Consider the following 23,823-nt stretch of genomic DNA (forward strand, 5'->3'; position numbering starts at 1 on the left):
TAGATGAGCTGGGTCGGAACTTAATGTGCGAACGCACATTACCGAGCCTCCTTGTTGAAAATATACTTCAAATGAAAAGATTAATTAATGCTACTAGTGCACAAATTTGAATTAGTAGGTGGATAGTTTATAAAAAGCAGAACCAATTGACTACAGATATTCTAATAATTATAGGAAGCACAAAGTGAGTTCAGGTGTTCGATTTCTTGAAAATTGGGCTCATTTCTATTATAGTCTATAGGATAGAATCCCTACATGTATTAAATTAAGGCCCGCTAGAATTATTGCAAATTTATAAGTTCGCTTGGTGGTGGTGGGGGGGGGGGGGGGTTGGGTGTGGTTTTCAACGCTACACCCTCTATACTTTTGGGAATAATCGGAAGAAACCGAGAGCATATCAAATTTAGTTTTAAATTGTAATCAAAGAAAAGAAAGCCATACTGATCTTGGTAGTGATCAGATCAGACAAATTGAGTTTGGCTTGTTAGAATTTTTAAAGTTTGATTTAATCGTTACAACTGTTTCCTCCAACACCTCGGTAGAAGGCAATCATCTATAATTGATATTACCCAAGTTTAGCCCTTCACTTATGAAAAACCATGCTCGGCCAAAAAGTGGCATGGAAAAACCAGCACGCTAAAATCAGCTCAAATAGTCAATCATCATTAAACTAGAATGTTTGTTATTTAGCAATTGAAATTGCTATTTCCAATTTTTAATAGGACTTGCATCCCATTCTTGGTGCAAGATCAAGTGGGGTATAGTTTGTTCACACGGTGTAATGGTAACAAAGATTTTGATCATTTGGGATAGGGGGTTTGAGGAGGAGGAAACAGATCTAAATTGCATCAATGTTCCGATGAGCCCTGATGGTCGGTCTGCATCTCGTAGCTCTCCACCCCGACTGCAGCTGGTGAATACCGGAATGATGTTGGAGGCTGAAACTTATGTCAGAATATGCATAACGTGCCAATCGAAAAGTGTAATCCGAGGAACAGATTTTTCAATAAATTGAAGCAACAACCAATCAGTTCCTTAGTAATCTTATTTTTAGTTCAGGTATACTTGTTTTAAGGTATGTTTTGAGGAACTTAATCTCCATCCCAAGTTGATAGGCGGCTAGTTTGTAATGGCAAAACATTTTCTTCAAAATTTTTAGAAGAAGCAATTTTTTGATCATTTTTGCTTCAAATATCTTAAAATCTAAGATTGCAACAAACAAATCAAAATCACTTTATTTTATAAGCACACTGCTGGAGCTAATCTGGTTCCTTTTGTATATACAGGAGATTCGAAAGAAACCTCAAAACGCACTGTCAAAAGCTGTTGCAGCTTGCTGAGAGAAGTTGATAAATAAAACATCCTCGATATTTGTTCCGACCCCTCTTGAGGGGGAAGGAACTATATACTCAAATGGGTTTTTTTTGTTCAGTCAATATTGGTCGATCGATATACTCATCGTAGAGAGTTGAGACTGGTATAATCAGAAAGCTTGTCCAGCGTAGAATATGGAATTAAAAAGATATTTTTAATTTTCGTTTTTTACAGGGAGTTATCGAGGTTTAAATTTTGAGAAAATAGAGTGAATTCGGGTAAGATTTTATTCACATTTTCCGGAATTTTTGAAAAAATTTTTGCCAATTTTGCTAAAATTTGTTTTTTTAAAGTGTTGTTGATTTTTGTTTGTAAAGACCAAAAACTTTATTGTAGGTTTTTTGATTAATTTTTTGTCAGAAATTCTGGCTAAATGTTTCAAAGTTACGAATCTTTCATCAAAAATAGCACGAAATAAGTTTCTTTAGTCCAGTTTGATTAGATCTACAGGAACTACAGACCCAAACACCACTAACACAGTCTTTTTAGACTCATGGGGTTTTTTCTAATTCAAATTCCGTTGAAAGTGCTCTGTAATTAAAACTTTGCGCTTTTTTGTTAAATTTATTCGTTGATTATCAAAAACACAGCATCCATTTTTGAGTTTTTAACTAACAAAATATCAATATCTAGAACATTCGAGTAATTAAGAGTTCGTTATGGACAGACAGCATTATTAGGGCTGGTTCTGGATCAATCTTGGACTGGTATAATCCAAAAATATTTCGGATTGTAATCAGTCGTTCTGTTTTACTAAAAAATTCGATCTTTGGTACATTAATTTTAAAAAAAAGAACATTTCAAACCAAAGCTCACTAATGATAGATCCAATTGCATTCCTAAAAAACTCCACATTGTTGTGTCTAGTTGATTAATTGAAAGCTTATGGTCGTTTTGACTTTTTAAAGTATTTGGTTTTTAGATAAATAATGACTTATTGGACTTTGTCTCAACTTTTCTCTTAATTTGGTGTCAGCAATGAAAGAACCTTTCTTCTTTTTATTGAAATTAAATTCAATTTTTAATGCGGTCTTACGCAATAAATTATGGTTTTCGGGCTTTGATATTACTTGATTTCAACTTTTTTTGAAAAATTTTTAGGTTTTTGCCCGTTTTTCTCTTTTTCTAGATTTGTCACATTATCACGTTATTGACAGTCTGTGTGTCACAATACTGGCTTTCAAAACAAGGCACAGTTGACAATATTAAAATCTTTGACGATATAGATTATGATTTTAACGGCTTCGATACTACTTTCTCGAAGAATTTATTTGAATTTTTAAAATTTTGTCTTTAACTGTCCTTTATAACTTGTCTTTTTAATCGTATTCATGGAAGAATACATGATCCGATATTCTGATATTAGTAGATAGCTGGTGGCTTTCATGACTCTGAAAACAATTGTTTTATAAATTTTAAAAAAAAAACTTTGTGACTTCGCAATTTTGCTCCTTTTAATGTCTGTTTGTGATCTGATCTCGATAATAACAAGCTATATATGACATTATTGTTGTCAAAGGAAAGTTACAAAAGGTATTGGTGTCACACAATCTAATGTTTTAGGAGAATTCGTTATGACTTTACTGGCTTCGACACGTTCCTCAGAAGAAAAAGTAAATTAATTTTTTGATTTTGCCATGTTTGACGTTCTTTTGTAGACGTAAGACATGTTCTGGATAATTGCAATTCGCAAGGGCTTTGAAAGAATAAAGGAACATTTTTAATTATTTCAATTTGTAATTAATGGCATTCATGTCTTTGGAAATATTTTTTTCGAAAAAAAAAACAAGTGTTACTTAATTTTTCAGTTTTTTTTATTTTTTTCTGCCTGTTACCTAGCTGCTTTAATGAGAGGTCAAATAATCATTTATCGATGCTCGCAAAAAGTGCAATCGAACAAATTTTGATGGCCATAGTATGGCTTTACGGTTTCGAAAGCGTTTTCTGCCAAGCATTAATTGATTTTTTGTTTGTTGTCTTTTTGTTGTTCTTTTTGTAACCGCATAAAAAATTAAATACCGGCAGTTCTTAATTCCTTATATCAAAGCATTTGTGCTCGTACACCTATGGGATATTGCAGTTGATTTCTAACGGTTTTCATTACTTTAAAATTAATTGTTTTAAAAAAAATAAGCGAATTTTACAACTTTACTGTTTTTGTTCTTTATAGTCTAATTGTTACCAAGCTCTTTTATTGAGTAGTCCCATATCTATTCTGGTGAATTAAAGTTATTATTGTTATTGTTGTTTAATATCTGTTTTGTCTGACGCTTTTTTGACTTTGTTATTAATTTTTGTTTTTTAAAACGGACAAGAAATTTTTGATGTAATAAATTATTGTTGTTGTTGTTGTTTGATTTTGCTGTTCGTCTTGACTCGCTTTCTTAAAATTTGTACTTCTCATCAATCTAATTTACCATTATTCACTCCACCACTGAGTTATTTGCTTTGGAGGCTATATTTTTGTTCATACACCAATTTTTTTTAAAAAAACTACTTGAATTTTTGGGTTTTTCTATGTTCCTCATTTGGTTGACAATCATGCCAAAATTGTGGATGAGCGGGGTCGGAGCCTTATGTGCAATTGCACATTACCAAGTCGCCTTGTTTTAATTGAAGTTCAAAAGGTCTTCCGCATGAGAAGTGGGGATGAAAAGGTACTTTCAGCAGCACTTTCTGGATCTATCCGGCTATGTTATGTTTCAAGCAAATTTACATCACAAAAGCAGCTTCAGAATCTTTAAATTGAATTTAAAAGTTTGGTTGTGTACTTTCCAAATAAAACTGTTTTCTGGCAGCCTTTTGGCAGCCTTTTTAATGTATGGTACTGACTGTTACATTAGCACATGTTCGTTTTATATTATAAATTTTCTATGCCCAATATTGGGATCTATTCTGTTTTCGGGATTTCTAAATTATCAATGGATTTACCTTGTAGTTGCTTCCATTTGCCCCGACTGCACCCGAAGGACGTAGTTGGGGAGGGGGGAAGACGACATGAACACGGGACTCTATCTCCTCCTCTCGTTTTTGCACACGGCGGTAGATCTCATTCGCTAAACACAACAAAATTTTTGTTTTCATTTTAGATGTGAAAAAAATGCTTAATTGTGATCTAATAATAGTGATATTTGTAATTTCAATTTTTCGTGGTGAGAAATACTGACCTTTACGTTGCATATAATTCATCTGATCAAGTAATTTTACTCGAAAAGGTCGCAGTTTTATTCAAAACCATGTTCTTCAGGTTAGAATAGAAAGCAAGTTCGGATAAAAGCGACAGAAAGTAAAACTTGTTCAGATTTGCTTCAAAATTGAAAACTTCTGTCACATTTGTTCACATTCATTTTTTGAGCAAGCACGAGTGACACGAGTTTTTAACTGTTATCCATGCCCGACGAATGAAGAAATCATTTAGAGGTTTTGAAGCTGCCAATATCACCCCCAAAAGAAAAATTTAAGAATTGGGATTAAGATTATTACTAAATTTGATCCAAAGTCATAAGGTTTTAGGGTAATTGAAGAGTTTTGTGAAGAATTCAATGCTCAGAAATGCAGATAATGGTTATAATATCCATGAGCACGAATAAGAAATTGACACCGGCTTTTTGTCGCTGATGCACAAAAAAAAACAGTTAAGTGAAGTGAAAAAATGTGACTAATTATTTACACTGCTGTCCACAAAAAGACTGGAAAGGCTAACATTTACAAAATACATCATTTGCAACGTTATGTCGTACGTAAATTGAGAAAATGTGACGATGTGTTGTAACTATTATCCACAACAGAACAGACCCCACAAACCCAAAAAAGTAAACGTTTTGAGGCTCAATCATTTGAACGTAGCGTAATGACAGGTGCGACTTTCTATTACAATTCATCTATATCATCACAGGGAATAAAAAAATCAATTTTTTTGGGGGGGTTAAAATTTACAAGGGATAAGAGTCCCAGGTAAATTCACTGTAGACTGTTTGTTCAGCTGCGTGCATGATATTATACAAATACCATCATTTCCTTTAAAAAATATTTATCAAGAGCAATCACTAATGAGGGTTTTGATGAGCATTTTCTAATTTTTTAGGAAAAGCAATTGTTTTTTTATGGTATATATCTTAGTTGGACAATTGAATCTTGGGTAATCAAGCAAATAATTAGTCAAAGTCATTGGGCAGCATATCACTCCTTTGGGCATTTCCCGTTCTTCATCAATTGGTATCTATCGCATTTTGGAGAGTTTTGTAACATAAATCTAATTGGTTTATACAAGTCTTTCCGCTCACATAACCACACAATCGGTTATGGTCACCTCTCATTTAGTGACAAAAGAAACCCTTACTCCCCTCCAGTTGGGTGAATAGGATGCATTTAATGAGTAAACATGAGTAAACATCGCCCGTCCAGTTTTTTTATACCACAGAATGGTCGTTTTTGCCCCTTTTCTTATTAATAGGATTTTTTCTGCGTTTGAAAAAGGGCAGAAACGATCATACTAAAAGAAAACAAGGGCTTTGATATACTTTTCCCAAAATGTATCGGTCAAAAATGCCCGTTTCTGATGTTTTTTAGGACAATGTCCCAAATAGGAACAATGTTTTGAAGGTATATAAATTAAATTTAAAGATCAAATCTCTAGCTATTATATAGTTATATAGTTTAAAGTCTTCTGCAAATCTCAACCTACCAATTTCTGCGATGATAACTGGATCGGTGGACGCAGAAAAGACCTTGAGAACAAATCGCCCGTCCAGTTTCATAACATCTTCCATGAACTCACTCGACCTCAGACCAGGAGACTCGTTGATGACGTAACCGGTCTGGAATGAACAACAGGCCAGTTTGCAGATCCAGCAGAAGAAATTGAAGACTGAGAAAAGAGTGAGAAGAAGGAACCAAAACCAGACAAAGACCAGCAGTTTGTCAACCAGATAGACATTGTTGAGAATGCACTGGATTGTATACGCTTTAACATCTGAAAAAAACCAGAAAAATGGAGCTTGTTCCACATATGGGCTCCGAAGTTTAGACCTCGACTTATGAAGAGGCGCTGCTCGACCAGCTTGTTTAGTGGAAATTGCAATGAACGCACCCGCTAATATGAGTTAATTGGGGTAATTTGATATTAAGAGAAAACTCGATTAGGCAGACAGAATTTTGATAGCCATTAGGCAAAAATCCTGAAGTTATGTGGAAATTGGGCGAACACCAATAAAAACACTACAAGGAGGTACTTCAAAATCTCTTCTATGATCTAAAGTCGTCAAGTGTCCCTTGGGCAGTTGTCTTAAAATTCAAAAGAATTGTAAAATGTTTATTTTACACACTAAATGTTTATTTTTTTCTCAATGATTTGCATCTCATCTACTGTGCTCAGTATAACCACGACCAATCTTCGTTTTAAAAAATTTCAGAAAAAATAATGGATGCTTATAAATACTTATTGGTTGCTGTAATATAAAGTTTTGAGGCTACCGGGAAAAACGCAAAAGGAAAGTGGGGGGAATTTGAATAAGACTAAATTGGACTAAATTAGACTTAATTGTTGAAAGGCTAAAAATTCGAGAAATCCGGCAAATCATTTTTATGATGTTTTCCAATGAAGATAATTGTTATAATCACCCGACTACATTATATTACCATCGCATCCAGAACGAACACACGCCCTTGTAAAATAAGCTTATTAAATAGCTGTTTTCATCAGTTTTCGTCGAAAACAACTATGGGGTATTTGTTGAATGTTTTACTAACTTCCCAGTTCGCGAATGTTTACATCACAAAGAACAACGTTACTCATTGACTCCGGAATGTACTGCTGCAGCTCCGATGTCAAGCCGGAGAAGTATATATCCAGATAGTTCAGGATGAAACTTATTCCAATGTACGGAAAGGACCAATCAATTGCTATCGTGAATAGGAGAGTAACTAGTGCGATTATGATGACGTAGTTTAGTTTCAGAAACATGTAGCTCACTGCAATCAATGCCCGACATTTCAGACCACACAGAGACAACGGACAACCCTGAAACATTAGTTTGTTAAGACACGTTACTGGCCACAAAAATTCGGATCTTTTCCGTTTGTGCTCCCCCACACATTAGTGGGTGCATATTATTTGCACCCCAAGCATATATGCTATGTTTATACATAATGATGTACTATGTAATGACACGTGTTCTGTAATTCAGAGTTGCATAGCGTACTTTTAGTGGGTGGGGGGATCACGCTTAGTAGCGCCAAATTGGCAAAGTTGAAAATGAAATTCCATTTTCCAGTAAATGTAGATAAAGCAGATGATCGTACAGTGTAGCAATAATTTACAATGTAACCGCACGTGCTCTGTACTGGGGAGGGGGCACAAATCGTCACGACATTAGAAGCACTTTAATTTTTCATTGTTGAAAATTTTCTGAGAACGCAAAGACTGCGTTAGCGCAAACAGGCTCTTATGGGCGGCCCCTCATGAAGCCCAAAAATGATAGATTCTGCCCCCTCAGCTAAAAGGATAGGTTCTGCCCCATGTCAGTTCAACCAACAGCTTGGAAGAAAGCATATTTTGAGAAATTTCAGAACAATTCTAATATTCTCCCAAATTTTGTTAGCAATTTCTAGTGCGAGTAAATTATGGAGCCTCATGAAATACTGAGATCCCTTTTGTTTTGTTGCGCTTCAGATGTCGGTGGACATAGTTTTCTTTTGGTATGGTTGAGATTAGCCACCCTTCAGATTCTGCACATCTTTTTAATTCCCACACATTTCAGTTCAATCCTTTAACACAGCCCAAACTTCAAACTTCTTTATCAATTGAGATCTCATAACTCAACTTTTTTAATTTCATATTCGCTGATTCTGTTGAAAGATAATACCCTCCCCACGCAGTTAGATAAGATAAGAAAGCTGGCCTAAAATTAATAAGGTGTGAAAATTTTCTTTCTTTTCGCTCAACTTTTAAGCTCTACTTCATTTGTGACCACGATTGATAAACGAAAAGATATTTTAGGCTATAGTGCAACGCAAAAATAAATCGCCCGAAGATGCAAGAAAACCATTTAACATACTAAAAGATTGAGAGAGTACTTACAAATGCACAAAGTTTCAAAGGGCAAAATAAAATTTTGAATAAAACTCGTGAAGGAAGAAAAGTCCATTGATGTGGTCCTTCAAGTCGAAAATTTGAGATAACTTCCATTATTGTTACGCGGCCAATGTCCGAAAAGGCAAGGTTCAATAAATTTTTGCGCTTTATGGAAACAAAACTTCTTTGAACATGTAAAACCGTTTCTCAATGCCCGATTTTTATTAGTATTTACATGATGACGAATTCAGACTTAAATGTTCTTGTGAACACTGCTATGTGTATTTTCAAAACTCATAATCGTCTTCTTAATTGTTCCGACCCTCTTGAGGGGGGAGGAACTATATACTGAACTGGGTTTTTTTTTTTTTTGTTCAGTGAATTTTCGCCGCTCGATATATTCATCGTAGAGAGTTGAGACTGGTATCATTAGAAAGCTCGTTCAGCGTAGAATATGGAATTAAAAAGATTTTTTTAATTTTCGTTTTCTACAGGGAGTTATCGAGGCTTAAACTTCTGAGAAAAGAAGAGTGAATTCACGTTGTTTTTATTCACATTTTCCGGAATTTTTGCCTAAATTTTCGTCAATTTTGCTAAAATTTGTTATAATTTTTAAGAATAGTGTCGTTGATTTCATTTTTGAAGACGAACAAGCATTTTTGATTGTTTTGATTTAATTTTTTGGTCAAAAAATCTGGATAAACATTTCAAAATTTAGCCTTTTTCATCAACAACAGCACGAAATAAGCTACTTTAGTCCACTTTGATTAAATTTGCCTACAGTACACCCCCAAACAACACTCATACAATCTTTGTAGACTCAGAGGGGGGCTATTTCTACTTCAGAGTCCGCAGAGAGTGCCTTGTAGTTAAAACTTTGCCGTTTTTTGCTAACTTTACTCGTTGATTATCAAAAATGCAAAATTTATTTTGAGTTTCAACTCAGAAATTATCTATATCTACAACATTTGAAAAATCAATTGTTCTTAACGGACAATGAGTATTAACAGGGGTAGTTTTGGGCCATTCTTGGACTGTTACAATCCAAAAAAAAATCGGGTTGTAATCAGTCGGTCTTTTTTTTTTAAAAAAAGACTTTTTTTTAATAATAAAGAACAGAACATATCAAATCAAAGCTCAGGAGTGATAGGTCCAACCAATTCGCTTGCGAAACAGCTCCAGGCTAATTCATTTAGTTTTTTAATTGAAAGTTTATGGTGGTTTTTTTTAAAAATAATTGACTTTTCAATAAATAATGGCTTAATTAACTTTTCCTCTATTTTTTTCTTAATTTGTTCAACTTCCAGCTTAGTGTCAGCAAAAAAAGACTGCTTCTTCTTTCTACTGAGTTAACATTTATTCTCGGTTGCAGTTTTAAGCCTGAAATTATTGTTTTCTGGCTTTGATACTACAAGATTTTAGATTTTTGTTTGTTTTGATATTTGCCAGTTTTTCATGTTTTCTAATTTTGTCACATTATCACATTATTGACAGTTCTCATGTCACCTTATTAGCATTCAAATTAAAACACAATTGAACATATTAAAATCTTGAAAGATATAAATCATCGTTTTAATGGCCTCGACGCCTCTTTCTTGAAGAAATCAATTGAATTTTTTAATTTTGTCTTAACTGTCATTTATACTTTGTCGTTTCGGTCGTATGAAATTTCCTGTTTAGTGATAGCTTTCATTGGCTTTTCATGGAAGAATAGAAAAACCGATATTCTGATATTAGCAGATAGCTGATGGCTTTTATGACTTTCAAACCCATCGTTTTCCAAAATTAAAAAATAATTTTTTAACTTCGCAATTTTGTTCTTTTTATGTTTCTTTTTGTTACCTAATCTCGTTAGTTGATTACAGGTCAAATATGACATTATGGGTGTCAAGGGAATAAAAGGGATTAGTGTCCAAAAATCTTTTTTTTAAAGATTTTGTTATGACCTTACTGGCTTCGACACCGCTTTTTCACAAAAAAAAATTAAATTAATTTGATTTTTGTCATATTTGACGTTCTTTTTGTAGATGCAAGAAAAATTCTGGATAATTACAGGTCTCGAGGGTTTCTTTTTCATGAAAAAACGACGATATTTAAATAGTTCTTTTTGTAATTAATGCCTTTCATGACATTGAATGTAATTTTGTTTCGAAAAAAAAATTAAAAGTATTACATACTTTAGCACTCCGCTTTTTTGTCTACTTGTTACCTAGTCTTACTAATGAATGGCCACGTACTACATTATAACTGTTTGAAGAAGGCGCAATCAAATATATTTTGAGTGCCAAAATTTGGCTTGACGGTTTTGACAGCGTTTTCTGGCAAGTTTCAATTTAAATTTTGTTTGTTCTTTGTTGTTCTTTTTAGCCGCTCTAAAAAATGAATAAGGTCAGGTCCTAATGCCCTTCTATAGAAGCAGTGGTAATCGCAAATTTGTGGTAATATTAATTTATTCCTAATGGTATTTACTACTTTGAAGTTAATTGTTTCAAAAAAAAAAGTTAATTTTTTTTACTTTTCTGTTTTTGTTCTTTTTTGTATAATTATTACCCAACCTTTCTATGGACTGGTCGCATATGTTTTGTGGTGATTTTTAAGTTATTTTTGTTTAGTTTCAGGTTTATCTGACGGTATGTTGACTTTGTTATTAAATTTAGTTTTTAAGAGGGACATAAATTTTTTGATATAATTAATGTTTGTTGTTGTTGTTGTTTGATTTTGCTGTTCGTTTTGACTCGCTCTCTTAATATTGACATATTACAGCAATCTAATGCATCAATTTTTACTCCACTGAGTTATTTGTTTTGGAGGTTATCTTATCGTTCATACGGAATTTTTTGAAAAAGACTTGGGCTTTTTTGGGATTCGCAAAAAATAATTTTTGGGTTTTTCTATCTGTTCCTCATTTGGTCGCCCATCCACAAAATTGTGGATGGGCGGGGTCGGAACCTTATGTGCCATTGCACATTACCGAGCCGCCTTGTTCACAACTAGTATCAAGAGAAACATAGTTTTTTTTATTACAATGGTTTTTTTACAGCCACCTCGCAATTTCAATGATGTTTCATTTTTAATTAGTTAGTTGGAATAAAGTGCAATCAGTAGAAGCCACCTGTGCGTAATGACGACAAAATACGGTGAGATACAAAAAACGGAACGAACTGGCTGTCAACATAATTATATCTTCGGGAAGTATTCTAAAGTTTTGTTTACTATAGAGAGTTTGTGCTTGGATGAATTCCTTAAAATTTTATGCATATAAACTTGAATTGTAAAAATTTGAGAAATTGAAGAAATTGAACTTTGAAGTTTTGACGAAAAGGTTTCAAGTTCTTTCAATCTTAGTATTCGGTTCATTAGCAAATTGAATTAAAATTTGATATAGTAAAGTTTGGGCTTTGAAAATCCGTGGAAGCAAAGTGGCCCTTAGCCTTTCAACCTAAATATTATAAGAAAAATGACAGAAAAAAGCTTGAGTGCATTTTTTTTAAAATTTTTTTTCATTTCTCTTTTTTTTATGTCATTTAAATACTTATTGACAACTTGCGTTTGTTCATAAAAACACTTAAGCATAATTTTTTAAAAATCACTGTATTCCTCAGTATTGAAAATCTTTAAACATACGAAACGAGTTAAATCGATGAAATTTATTGCGTCTGAATTTATTCGTTTTTGTCTCAAGTCATTCCTTTATTATGATCTTATACCATCGCCTAACATTAATTTGAATCCGATGCATGAGTTCAAAAGATTTGTTTGTTGATAAAGCAACATCACTGCAAGCGCCTTCTTTCTAATCAGCAACATTTTGAAACTCAAATCTGAAAGCAGCTTAAGTCTAAATTATTTTCAACAAACCGCAGATTTTTTCCGGTTGTGGTCCAGGTAGTTTTCCATCTGATTAGCGGAGAGCGCGACTACTTTGTCAAAGCATTGTTCACTGGTAGAGGCCACAGGGTTGAGCACAGTGTTTGCCAGAGTGTCCAAGTTCAGACCCAGAAAGCGGCTGAATGATTTCCACTCAGCAAACGGGAGATAGAAAAGGAGCGCTGAAAAAGGAAGAATTCTTTTTACTATTCAACTAATTTTTTTCATTATAATAGCTATCCGTTTGCAATAAATTTTCCAATTTTTTTCTCATTTTTGAGCAAAGATAATGTGTTAATTGTAATATAGCTTTGTCAGAAATTCTGGAACAATCTTGGTTGACATATTGCAAAGATTTAGGTTCCAGAAGAAAAAAACTGCCCAAAGAACGGTTTCGCCATAAACGGTTGTTAACGCACGACACCTTCAAAAATTTCTCAGCGCACGAAAATCTGGACAGATTCAGTTTTGGTCTGGGATGGTCTGGACATACAAATTTTGCCCGGGCACCTCATCAATTTGTGTTCGACCGAGGTTGAAGTCATAATTATCGTTGAGGTCATAATGGTAACTTACCAACCACAAAACGGGCCATAATTGCAACAATTCAAATATAAACTGCGGCCTTGATAATTCTTATATAAACTTACCAACCATAAAACGGACCATTATGGAAACTTACAAATAATAGCAAGTTCGTAGAACGGAATTTTTCATGGACTGTTATGGACCATAACGGTATTTTTTATGATTTGTAAGTTTGGTCAACCCGGGAACGCTGAAAACTACAAGAAGCTCGACTTCCAAACTAAGAAGCAAAACTACGAATTCTGACGTACCTGGTGAATTATTTCAGTCAGCACTATAAATACGGAAGCTTTTGGGTGAAAATGACAATTTTGACCACAATTCATCTAAACATTACTTGGCAAATAGCTCCTTGTAGAACTGTCACTATTTTCCACTGGAGAATTTTGTTATGAATTACAAAGACCCTAATTTGGATGGCAAATTTTTACATGTCAGGGTATACATAAATGCTTGCCAGCAACTTGTGTTTTAAATCTTCAATAAGTAAAAGTTCAGGCTCCCTTTTACAGTTAGTTGCCAATTAGGCATTTAAGTTATCACCTTGTTTTTGGCCTAAAAGAGTTGTGAATGGGAAAGTATTTGTACTCGAGCAGCAAAGGTATCTATTTGCTATGTAATGATCCTTTCCCGGTGAATGTGTACCTAACTGTAAATTTCATTACCGTTTAAGTCTAAATTCAAGTCGAGTTTCAGTACTGATTCAGAGCTATGATTATGTCATTTTTTGCACTTCACTTGTCAGTTTTATGCACATCTTGGCCAGGAAATCCAAGATTTGGCCGAGACTTTCAAATCCAAATCCAAGTATTGGCCATGTCTGGTAAGCGTTAAAATGTCTAAAAATGTAGAAAATAAGCCAAAACAGGCTGGCTTGCCTTGACTCGGACATGATTGTGTTGTTTTTTGTACCTGCAGTAAGTAGTACCATCCAGCTGTATCTCATCAAGTTGGAAGAGATCTCCCGGCTTCGAATTGTCTCATCTGGCCCAGCTAAAGGGGCGTAATAAGAGTCCGCCTGCCAACACATGTCATGCATGTACTTCGCTTGAGTATCGGGCAACTGAGCTGGAGTGAAACACGTCAATGGTTCTCCTGAAACAACACAACATTTTCATCGCTATTGACACACTGGGTTGTTGTCTGATAATAGCGCAAAAATTCATGGGTTTGGTCTAGGCCATGGACGCACAATCGTCTGGACAATGGTCTATTTCGGTCTGATCAGAGGTCATTCCCGTCTGGCAAGGTCTGATCAGAGATAACTTCGAGCGCACACTGTGTTTTGAGCGCACTTCCGTCTGATCATTGGACACTTTGGTCTGGGATGGCCTGATCAGAGGTCACTTCCGAATTGCACCTCAAAATGGGATATACCATACGGTATATTGCTATGTATATAGTGGCACAATTAGGGATGTCGGATTCTTCGACCAAAATAGCTGTCAATGATCACATATTTGCCTTAATCTCCATTTTCTACTATTTTCTGTTCATATCATTTAAGAGAAAGATTCTCATTTCCCTTATATGGTAATAAATTCTCAGAGGCGGCAAAGATGAAAGCGTGAATGAAATGTCACATAAGTACATAGTACATAGTGTTTTATGTAATTTTAAATATTTAATTCTAAATGGGCATTGAATTGGCCTGATAATAGGTTACAGTTTGGAATTCCGGTCAAATAATGAGGCAAATCTGGAGAGCCTCGGTTTAGGCACCACTTATCAAGCATGGGTACTGATGAAAATGCAACGTCCACAATAAGAAATATGACGTACATTCAAATTAGCTACAACTAAGCCGGCGTCAAAGAAGCCTCGAAGTTAGGAAAAGCCGACAATGAAAACGGTATGGGAAAGCAACAAAAACATAAATGTCAACAGCGGGAATTGGACATTTAGAATACATTTTTTAATTCACAGAGAATTAGCCAATAGTTTTTGAGTCTCCGTTTTTCGCACGCATGAGAGTTTTTCAGTGCTCGAAATTGCCACTACTTGCCTTTGTATTTTGCTCTTTTCAGCATATCTAATGAAGTAAATTACTTTTGTGACACAATTTTCACTCTTTTTTCAATTTTTGCGAAGACGCCCTGAGAACTTTGGTGATATCTACCATTTTTTCGGTTCCAGTGGCTGTTTCAACTTATGCAAGCATTCATTGTAGCCAAAGATTCGTGGGATCTTTTCCGTTTGTGCCCCCCCCCCCCCAGTACGTTATGCGCCTCCCAGTTACAGAGCACGTGCCATTACATAGTAAACCATTATGTAAAAATATGGCACGCGCGTCTGGGGGTGCAAATAATACGCGCGCACTAAGCTGGGGGGGGGGCACAAACGGAAAAGATCCGATTCGTGTTTAGCGTATGAATTCTCATTTTTACAGGTAATTGTAATATCTTTTAAACCAACAATGCACTCAATGCCCATCTATCTAATCACAGTGCACTCTAGGTCTTTTCGAAATTTCGGATCTTTTCCGTTTGTCCCCCCCCCCCCCTCCCCAACTTAGTGGGCGCATATTATTTACACCCCCCCGACGCACGTGCCATATTTTTACATAATGATTTATTATGTAATGCAACGTGCTCTGTAACTGGGGGGCGCATAACGTATTGGGGGGGGGGGGGGGGGTTGACAAACAGAAAATATCCGAAAATTCTTTGCACAGATACGTGTGCAGGGAGAGTAACCTATACAATTTCACAGAAAAAATTGCTTACGGGCATATATTTCAAATAAACTACATGTTCAAGCATTCTATTTATAAATTGAAAAGCTTGGAAGCTAATTTTCCTCAAGCTTGAAAAAAATGGAGACCCTACTTCTAATCCCACTTTTTGAATAGATAACTTTGTCAATTTTTGGAGGGACACAAACCTACATGTAATATCAGATTAAGGCATCAATGTCAAATACTAAAATCCATAAAGACAATTTTAAAGAATTCCTCTTCAAAAACAACGGTTAACGAGGCAAAAGAATTGTTTCAATTTTCTAAATCTTTTGTTCTGTTTTCGGTCTTTTGATTATTTTTGCTTATTTTGATCTCATGCTTAGCTCTGCTGTCTTAAAGGTTCGTGTTCATTTTAAACGCAAAGATCCATTAGTTTTTCGTTTCAACAGATAGTGTTACTAACCGATCAATATAAGTGGCATGGTATGGGTTCCGTAGAATGGTTTTCAAATTTTGTTTTTTGAATAGCACTCAATGACCATCTAAGATTAAGATGAGATGGAATCAAAAAAAATAGCGACAGGATAGAGTAGAGTAAAACTAAAATAATTTTTTGTCAATTATGTTGACCAGGCAGACTCTTGTGCGCGTAGAAAAAGGATTGAACGGTGAAATCTAAAAACCTGAACTGAGCTCATGGAAATTTTGCATTGGTTTTTACTTACCTTGTTTTTCATCCTTTGTGTTTCAACTAATTTATTATCAGGATGCGATTTTTTTTCTTCATGAAGCTTAGAAGTTTTGTAGCAATGAGAAACGCAGCATCTTGACCATTTGTTCCGAACCCAATTTAGTGTGGGAGGAATTATATACTCAAATGGGTTTTTCTTATTTTTTATTCAATTAATTTTGGCCGATTGATATATTCATCGTAGAGAGTTGTGATTTGTATCATTAGAAAGCCCGTAACGCGAGTAAGGAATAAAAATATTTTTAATTTCGTTTCTCTAGGCAGTTATAGAGGTTCAAATATTTGTGAATATTGGAATGATATCCGTTGTTTTTGTACACATTTCCGGGAACTTTTGCTCAATTATCGTTAGTTTTGCTAAAATTGGTTAATGTTGTGAATGATAATGCCATTGCTTTCGCCTAAAGAGCCAGAGGAGGTTTTCTGACTCTTTCGATCTGACAAAATTAGCTTAAATATTCATAATTTCCATCAAACATGGCCCCAAATTTTTCTTCGGCCATGTTTTTTCCAAATGTTCTGGAAGTACAGGCCTCAAACTGCTGACAGAAGTTTGAATCAACACAAAAGAAGGCTCGTTCCGCTTCCAATTTCTAAGAGTGTTCTGGAATAAAAATATTGCCGGGTTTTTCTTCCTATCTTAAAACAATGATTATGCAAAATGAGTCTTTCCATTTTGATGTAATGACATTTTGTTTCCAAAGTATCTGTTTTGGTTACCAATGGAATAATTAGCTGTTATTACGGAGCGCGTCGCATTATCCAGGCTTGTTTTGGTCTCTTCGTTATTTTTGCGATTCAGAAGATATTAAGTTTTCACTGAGGCAATGTCTTTTTTGAAAACTAATTAATCTGTAATAATCAAAAGGATAATATTTTTTGTTTATTACAGACCAGAAATGTCTCCAACTAAAATTCAACAACTACGAAACCCCAATTTTGTCAAAATGTGGCCCCATTTTTTTTGTTATATTCTTCATAAAATATGACCGCAATTGTTGTCCTTTTTGTTTTCTCAAAAAAGATCCAGCTGGCGTCATTAAAAATAAAATTGAACCTGTATAATGCTTTCAGTTGACATCTAGTTACACTTATGTATTAGAATCCATTTGCTTTAAGAAAAGTCAGATTAATCTTGACTATTGCATTATTTTGACACTCTGTCAACTCGTTGCTTAGTATCAGTAAACACAAATCACATCGTCTTTCTGATGAGTGACTGTATAGTTTTTAGAGAATTTATTCCATATTGCGTTTAATTATTGGTTTCAGTTTCTGATACCACGTGTTCCGATTTTTTTTTACTTTTCGACATTTGCAATTTCGGAAGTTGTTTTTGTTAAATTGTCCGATTAGCATTTTGATAACAGGTCACAATAGTTTTAGAAGAACACTCATATGTACAGATAAAACTTCTAATGTGAACAGCGTCTGATTTTAATGGCTTCGAAACCGTTTTCTTGCGAGTGAAATTTTTGTTTTGCTTGTACTTTTATTTTTTTGCAGTGCTATCACATTCTGGATAATGACAGTTCTCAGTGGCTTCTCTGGAGCCACAAATAATCGTTTTTTGCTGTTTCAGTTGGTTGCTAATGGTGTTAATGACATTGAAATAGTTTTGTCGAAAGTTTTTATCGACCTTTTGAACTCTGCCCTTTCTGTTTTTTTTTCTTTTCGACATCTTGTATCTTAGTCTCTTTGACAACTCACATCCACTTTTGGCAGCGCAAACAATTTTTTGTTTGGTTTTTATGTTGCAGCGCTGATGGTTTTGTGGCTACGAAACTATGTGTTTTCAGAATTTTTTCAAACTTTTGATACAGAACATTTGGTTGTGGTTTTTTTGGTTGTCTTTTACGCGTAGTCACTTTGAAACGAGGGTTCATCGATGGTACAAAAACTTCAATTAAGCAGTCACAATCTCTTCAATTGATAGCTTATGGTTTTTAAAAATTCAACATTGTCTTTTGTAACATTGTTTGTGGAGTTTTGAGTTTTGTCTGTACTCATTGTTGTTTTAAGAGTTAGTGTCCACCAATTTGAGGTAAAATTGGCCTCCCATGAAATTGATTTTCCTTTCAATTGATTTTATTTGAAATTTTAGTCTTTTTAGAACTTTTGAAATTGTTTGCCTTAAAAAATCATGAAGTGTTTCATATTTGTTTTGTGAGTAATCAGTAATATTTTTTTAAAAAGTTTGACGAAAACTGTGTTTCTTTTTTGGTTTTCGTATCGCACTGCAACATTATGACGCTTCCATTAGTTTTGGTGACAAAAACATTTAATATTATACAATAGTTTTGAATAGCAGATGGTTTCAATGATTTTGACACAGTTCTCTCCAGAACTTTAAATGAACACTTGATTTTTAGTTGTACATCTCACTTTCTTTTGTAGTCTTATGACAAATTCTAGATATTGGGAGATCTCAATGGTTCCATATATTGAAGTAAAAAGGGAGTCTGTCCAGTAATTTTAGTTAAGAACTAACGGTTTTCTTTACATTTTAATTGTTTTCAAACGTAAAATTTTTTTTTCAATTTTTGCTCTTTCACCTTTTTTCTGTTTACTTGTTACCTAATCTCAGCAAGGACTGTTCTTTGAATTTGGTTGTTTATCATATCTCCCAACCTTATCAGTGAAAGGCATCATTGATTCTCAAAGGTTGCAAAAATTAGTTCATTTTCTCGCTGACGAATGCTTCCAACGGCTCTGGTGGAGATACATAGGAGTCTATCTAGTATTTGCAGTTGACAGCCGATGGGTGACTTTGTCTCTTTTTATTTTTTCTTGATTTGTTACAACGTCTTATAAAGGTAAGGTCGCCTCTGCTTTGAGGTGAAATAACAGTTGAGTTTTTAGTTTAGATTTTATCTGATGTATTATGAATTTCAAAATCAAAACATTTTGAGAGAGACGGGAACTGTTGTTTCGTTGTTTTTGTGGCTTGTCTTGTCTTGAAGTTTTGTTAATACCAGGTTTCTTTGCGGCAGCAATTCTTTCATTAATCCGTTTGCTTTTAAGACAAATTACTCATTAATCAATTAGTCTCGAATACCACGAGTATATTTGAAAGTTTTGTTTCTCTTTCCCATTTAGTACACATTTATGTCAGAAATATGAACGGGATCACAACATTTTTTTGTGTGCGCATTTTACCGGGGCTCCTTGTTTCCAATTATTTTGAGGTCTGCAGACGAACCGCCAATGAAGTCTTTATTCAGTTTGTGTGTCGTTGAACAGTTCCCCAAAAGCAAAGCGTTTCTTCTAATTGATCGTCTGCACTACTGGAAATAATCAAATTTTAAATAAAATACTTCTGGAGCGATAACTATCTTATTTTTTGAACTTCAAACAAATTTATCCTATTAAATGTTTTCAAGTAGAAACTTTCAATTCAATGGCCCCTAAATTTTCAACATCTTTGATGACATTTTTCCAATAGTTTCTGTTTTCAGCCAAAATTATTTGCCAATGAAAATTTCCAATCGCCATTTTTTACAAGACTTTTTGCTGCCTGCTTTTTGTTTCATGTTTTAATTGGAAAATTTAGGAAAAATTACGGAAATGGAACTGATTCATAACTAATTTGAGAGTGACGCTTTTTTTTGCAAATTTCTGTACGAGAAAATAATAATCAAATGCCAGACGTGCAACAGCAAATTTTTTAAAATTAAAAAATGTTCTTTTAAGTGACATCTAAAACCTCTGGTCATGAATTTTTTGCATTGAAGCTATATCATCGAAGAAACGCAACTGGAAACTTGCAAACCTCAACAATGTATATATAAAATTTCAGGACTTTTTTTGCTAGCGATTTTTTTTGTTTCAAATATTTCTGAGTTTGGAGGAGTTAATAGTTGATATGCTGGTGGTAGTGTTAGTTATATGCACCTTGTTGATAACCACAGATAACATGTTGTGGACTTTTTCAACAAATTGTTTTCTATTAATTCTGACAATTTGCAACATAGCCCTTAATGTGAAAACAGTTTCAATTTTTTAGGGAAAAATTTTTTGAAATTTTTAGTTTTTCTCTATTAGTGGTGTTGTGACTCCGTTATGTAGAGTTTTCATAAGTCTTTAACGTTTTGTTGTGTCATATTTGTTTTGTTGTTTCATATTTCTTTTGTGATTAATCAGTAATAATTTTTTAAAATTTTGAACAAAACTGTGTTTATTTTTTCTTGGTTTTCGTATCATACTGCCAAATAATGACGCTTCCATTGGTTTTGATGACAAAAACAGGTAATCTTATACAATAGTTTTGAATGGCAGATGGTTTCATTGACTTTGACAGCGTTTTCTCCCGAATTTTAAATGAATATTTGATTTTTAGATTTACCTCTCACTTTTTTTGTACTCTTATGACAAATTTTAGATAATGATAGATCTCAATGGTTCCATTTATTGACGTAAAAAAGGAGCTTGTCCAGTAATTTCAGTTAAGAACTAACGATTTTCTTTACATTTGTTTTAAAACGTATAAATTTATTTTCAATTTTTGCTCTTTCTCCTGTTTTCTGTCTACTTGTTACCTAATCTCAGCCGTTCATTGAATTGGTTGTTTATGTTGCCTCCAACCTTATCAATGAAAGGCGTCATTGTTTCTCCAAGGTTGCAAGAATTAGTTCATTTTCTTGTTTACGAATGCTCCCAACGGCTCTGATGGAGTTACTTAAGACTCTATCTAGTATTTGCAGTTGACAGCTATATCATTGAAGAAAAGCAACTAGAAAATTGCAAACATCAAAAATGTATATATAAAGTTTCAGGAATTTTTTTGCAATCATTTTTTTTGCTTCAATTATTTCTGAGTATATAGCAGTTAATAGTTGATATGCTGGCGATAGTGTTAGTTATAGGCAAATTGTTGATAACCACAGATAACATGTTCTGGACTTTTTCAACAAATTGTTTTTTTCGAAAATTTTATAATTGGTAATTTCATTAAGCGTTTCTTTTGGTTTTTAAAATTGTGGATATAAATATTGGAAGGCTCTGACCGTTGAAATCATAAACAATGCTAATTTAAATCTTTCGAATTCAGTTTTTGTTTCATCGGGCAATTTTTTTGTTTTCTGGATGACATATTCGGAATCACCTGCGTATACAAATCAAATAATGTAAATCTGTAAGCGGTCAGCCAAACACAGTGAAGCCATAAAACGTAGTTATCACAGGAAATGATAAGTTGTTTAAGAATAATATAGATGACCAAAATTTTCTTAAGCAGTGCCACTCTGGTCTTTCAAGCTGTAAAAAGTAGGATGAAGGAAGTTAGGCTTAAGGAATTCAAGCAAAATTAAAAGTTATATGGAAACTTTTTGCTACTTGTGGAAACTCGCATTTTTTCCATTTTTTAACATTTTTTATTACCTAGTTAGGCGATAATGAGGCTGGATGTCTAAATCTAATAAAGATGCAGACCTTCATGCTTTCAAACAACCGGACAATCCTTTTTCCTAAAGTTTTGACTGAATTTATACTCTATATTCTCAAAATATCAGATTGCGTTAAATTTGGAGGAAACAACAAATGAAATTGTCACAATATTCCAAATTGGTTTAAACTGGTCAAATTTGGCGCTTCGGAACTGAACACAACTATAAACTCTACAAAAATTCAAGGGTATTTCCCATTATATCCACCCAACCCCTTACCCCACGCAATTATAATAATCATGAGTAGAAAGAAAGTATATATTATATGACCACTAGGCTGGGGGGGGGGGGGGTATAATAAGAAAGACACAAAAACAAACTTGAAAGAGCAGAATATGGTCGAATATTCTATGCAGGCGCTTGTTTTTTGTAACGATAATATTTACAAATCGACAGGGTAAAATCATCAATCGGCTAAAACTTACAATTGACTAACTAAAAAAATCCATTTGAGCTTATAGTATCCACCCTTCCACTAACAGGGGAAGAAATAAAAAACGGCAGCCAATAGACTCCCCATAGTTGTAAATACAAATATTTCAAAACGCATTAATTTTGTTTTTTTTCTGATATGCCAGTATTTTTGACCTCTCGTTTTTTATGCAAACAAATATGAACAATCTTTCTTAACTCGCTTGTCAATATTATTTGCTTCTGTTTTTTTTCGAAAATGAGACAGAAACATCATTTATTTTTGATTTATTGTTTTTTTTAATATTGTACTCACCAAAATATTGAGTTGAAAAAACAACTGCGGAAGCAAAAATTAACAAGCACGGGGTGTAAAAAGAGACCATTCGGTCACACAAATCACCCCTGAAACCCCTCGAAATATGAAACATTTCGACAGCTATAGTTTAATAACTGTCTCTGATGTATAATTATCAACCACGTTAACAAAACAACCGAAAGCAAATTTAGTAACTAAGTTGAACGTGAAGCAAAACTTAACGAAGAATTTTGTTAAGATTCAGTTCTGTAAGTCGTTTCTGCTTGATTAAGATAACAGATAGTTTATGTTATGAAGTATGTCCAATATTTCGATCTCGTGTAATCATTATTGGAGAAATGGTCAAGTTTACAAAGAATTCTTGTCTTTCGAATTGGTACAATTGAGTAAATTCAGTCATTTAAATAATATATTGAGAGTTAAAGATTTAAGATTTGGAGTAGTAATTTATGCTCCGGTGTCATGCAGTTCGAATGTATATCTACATAGGTCTCTTTCACTCAGAAATTGGGTCTTTTATTTTATAGTCAACCCAAATCGGTGGTACTAAAGACCCCCTCGCCCAAAAAAGTGTTAAAAAAGCCACCCATTATTCCCCCCACCCGTTATGTCCCAGCCCTCCCCCCATCAACGTCATTATGACCTAATGGTGATATAGTTTTCTTGAGGGATCGATAACGATAACGAGCCCAGAAACTATGCTTAGTTGAATTAAAATCGAATATTAGGAATTGTTCAAAAATACTGAACACTAAGAATAATTATTATTGAGTATAATAATGACATTTTGGAAATATGACCCCCGAAAATGCTAAATAATAATTAATTCAGTATTCAATTGAAAAAAAAAACATTTATTGCTTAAGCCTGCCAGAGAGCAGATTTGACCCATTAATATTTTATACTGATTTTGATTTGAATTCCGGTTCTGGATAATCATTTGACTGCAATTAATGCCAGACTATAGTTTTCTATTTCGAATTGAATATTAACAACCAAATTGCAATTACAAAGTCATCAAATACAACCTGTCTAGTTAACTGTTGTTTTTATTGTCTGAAATAGAAAACGGATTACAATATGCCATCTGATTAAGTTATCCAACTTCATATAAAACTACTGCCAGTATACAGTGAAACGAAGCCGTCGGAAAAAATCTATCATTGTTTTTTTTGGATTCAAAACATGAAATGAACCATAAAAGTTAAACAATAACAATTATTTACCACTATTATTAACCATAAAAATTATAACCATTGAACCAAAAAAATTTTTGTAATGAAAAACAAAAAAATATTGAAAATAATTTGGCTCTAC

At 33.9% G+C, this 23,823-nt stretch overlaps 1 protein-coding gene across 2 annotated transcripts; it reads right to left on the reverse strand.

Annotated features, from left to right (window-relative positions):
* Positions 1 to 330: 330 nt before the first annotated feature.
* LOC142344499 (innexin unc-9-like) lies at positions 331 to 22,968 on the reverse strand. Of its 2 annotated transcripts, none has more exons than XM_075396191.1 (7): positions 22,504 to 22,968; positions 13,814 to 13,996; positions 12,305 to 12,495; positions 7,123 to 7,393; positions 6,059 to 6,346; positions 4,306 to 4,430; positions 331 to 944 (listed from the first exon to the last, which is right to left on the reverse strand). In XM_075396191.1, the coding sequence occupies exons 1-7, from the start codon at positions 22,616 to 22,618 to the stop codon at positions 849 to 851; spliced, it is 1,269 nt and encodes a 422-aa protein (XP_075252306.1). In that variant the 5' UTR covers positions 22,619 to 22,968; the 3' UTR covers positions 331 to 848. The 2 variants fall into 2 exon arrangements, with proteins under 2 accessions (XP_075252306.1, XP_075252307.1); XM_075396192.1 differs by having other exon boundaries at positions 331 to 938; positions 22,504 to 22,966.
* Positions 22,969 to 23,823: the final 855 nt, after the last annotated feature.

This window comes from Convolutriloba macropyga, chromosome 8 (assembly GCF_964194025.1).
Source record: "Convolutriloba macropyga chromosome 8, txConMacr16.3, whole genome shotgun sequence".
In the NCBI taxonomy this organism is placed as follows: domain Eukaryota; kingdom Metazoa; phylum Xenacoelomorpha; order Acoela; family Convolutidae; genus Convolutriloba; species Convolutriloba macropyga.

Excerpts from the sequence above, each read along its gene's own strand:
- LOC142344499 (XM_075396191.1), bottom strand. The coding sequence starts at position 22,618 with ATGTTTCATATTTCGAGGGGTTTCAGGGGTGATTTGTGTGACCGAATG. Across the intron at positions 13,997-22,503 it reads TTTTTCAACTCAATATTTTG|GAGAACCATTGACGTGTTTC; the intron begins GTGAGTACAATA and ends GTGTTGTTTCAG. Across the intron at positions 4,431-6,058 it reads AGTTATCATCGCAGAAATTG|CGAATGAGATCTACCGCCGT; the intron begins GTAGGTTGAGAT and ends TGTTGTGTTTAG.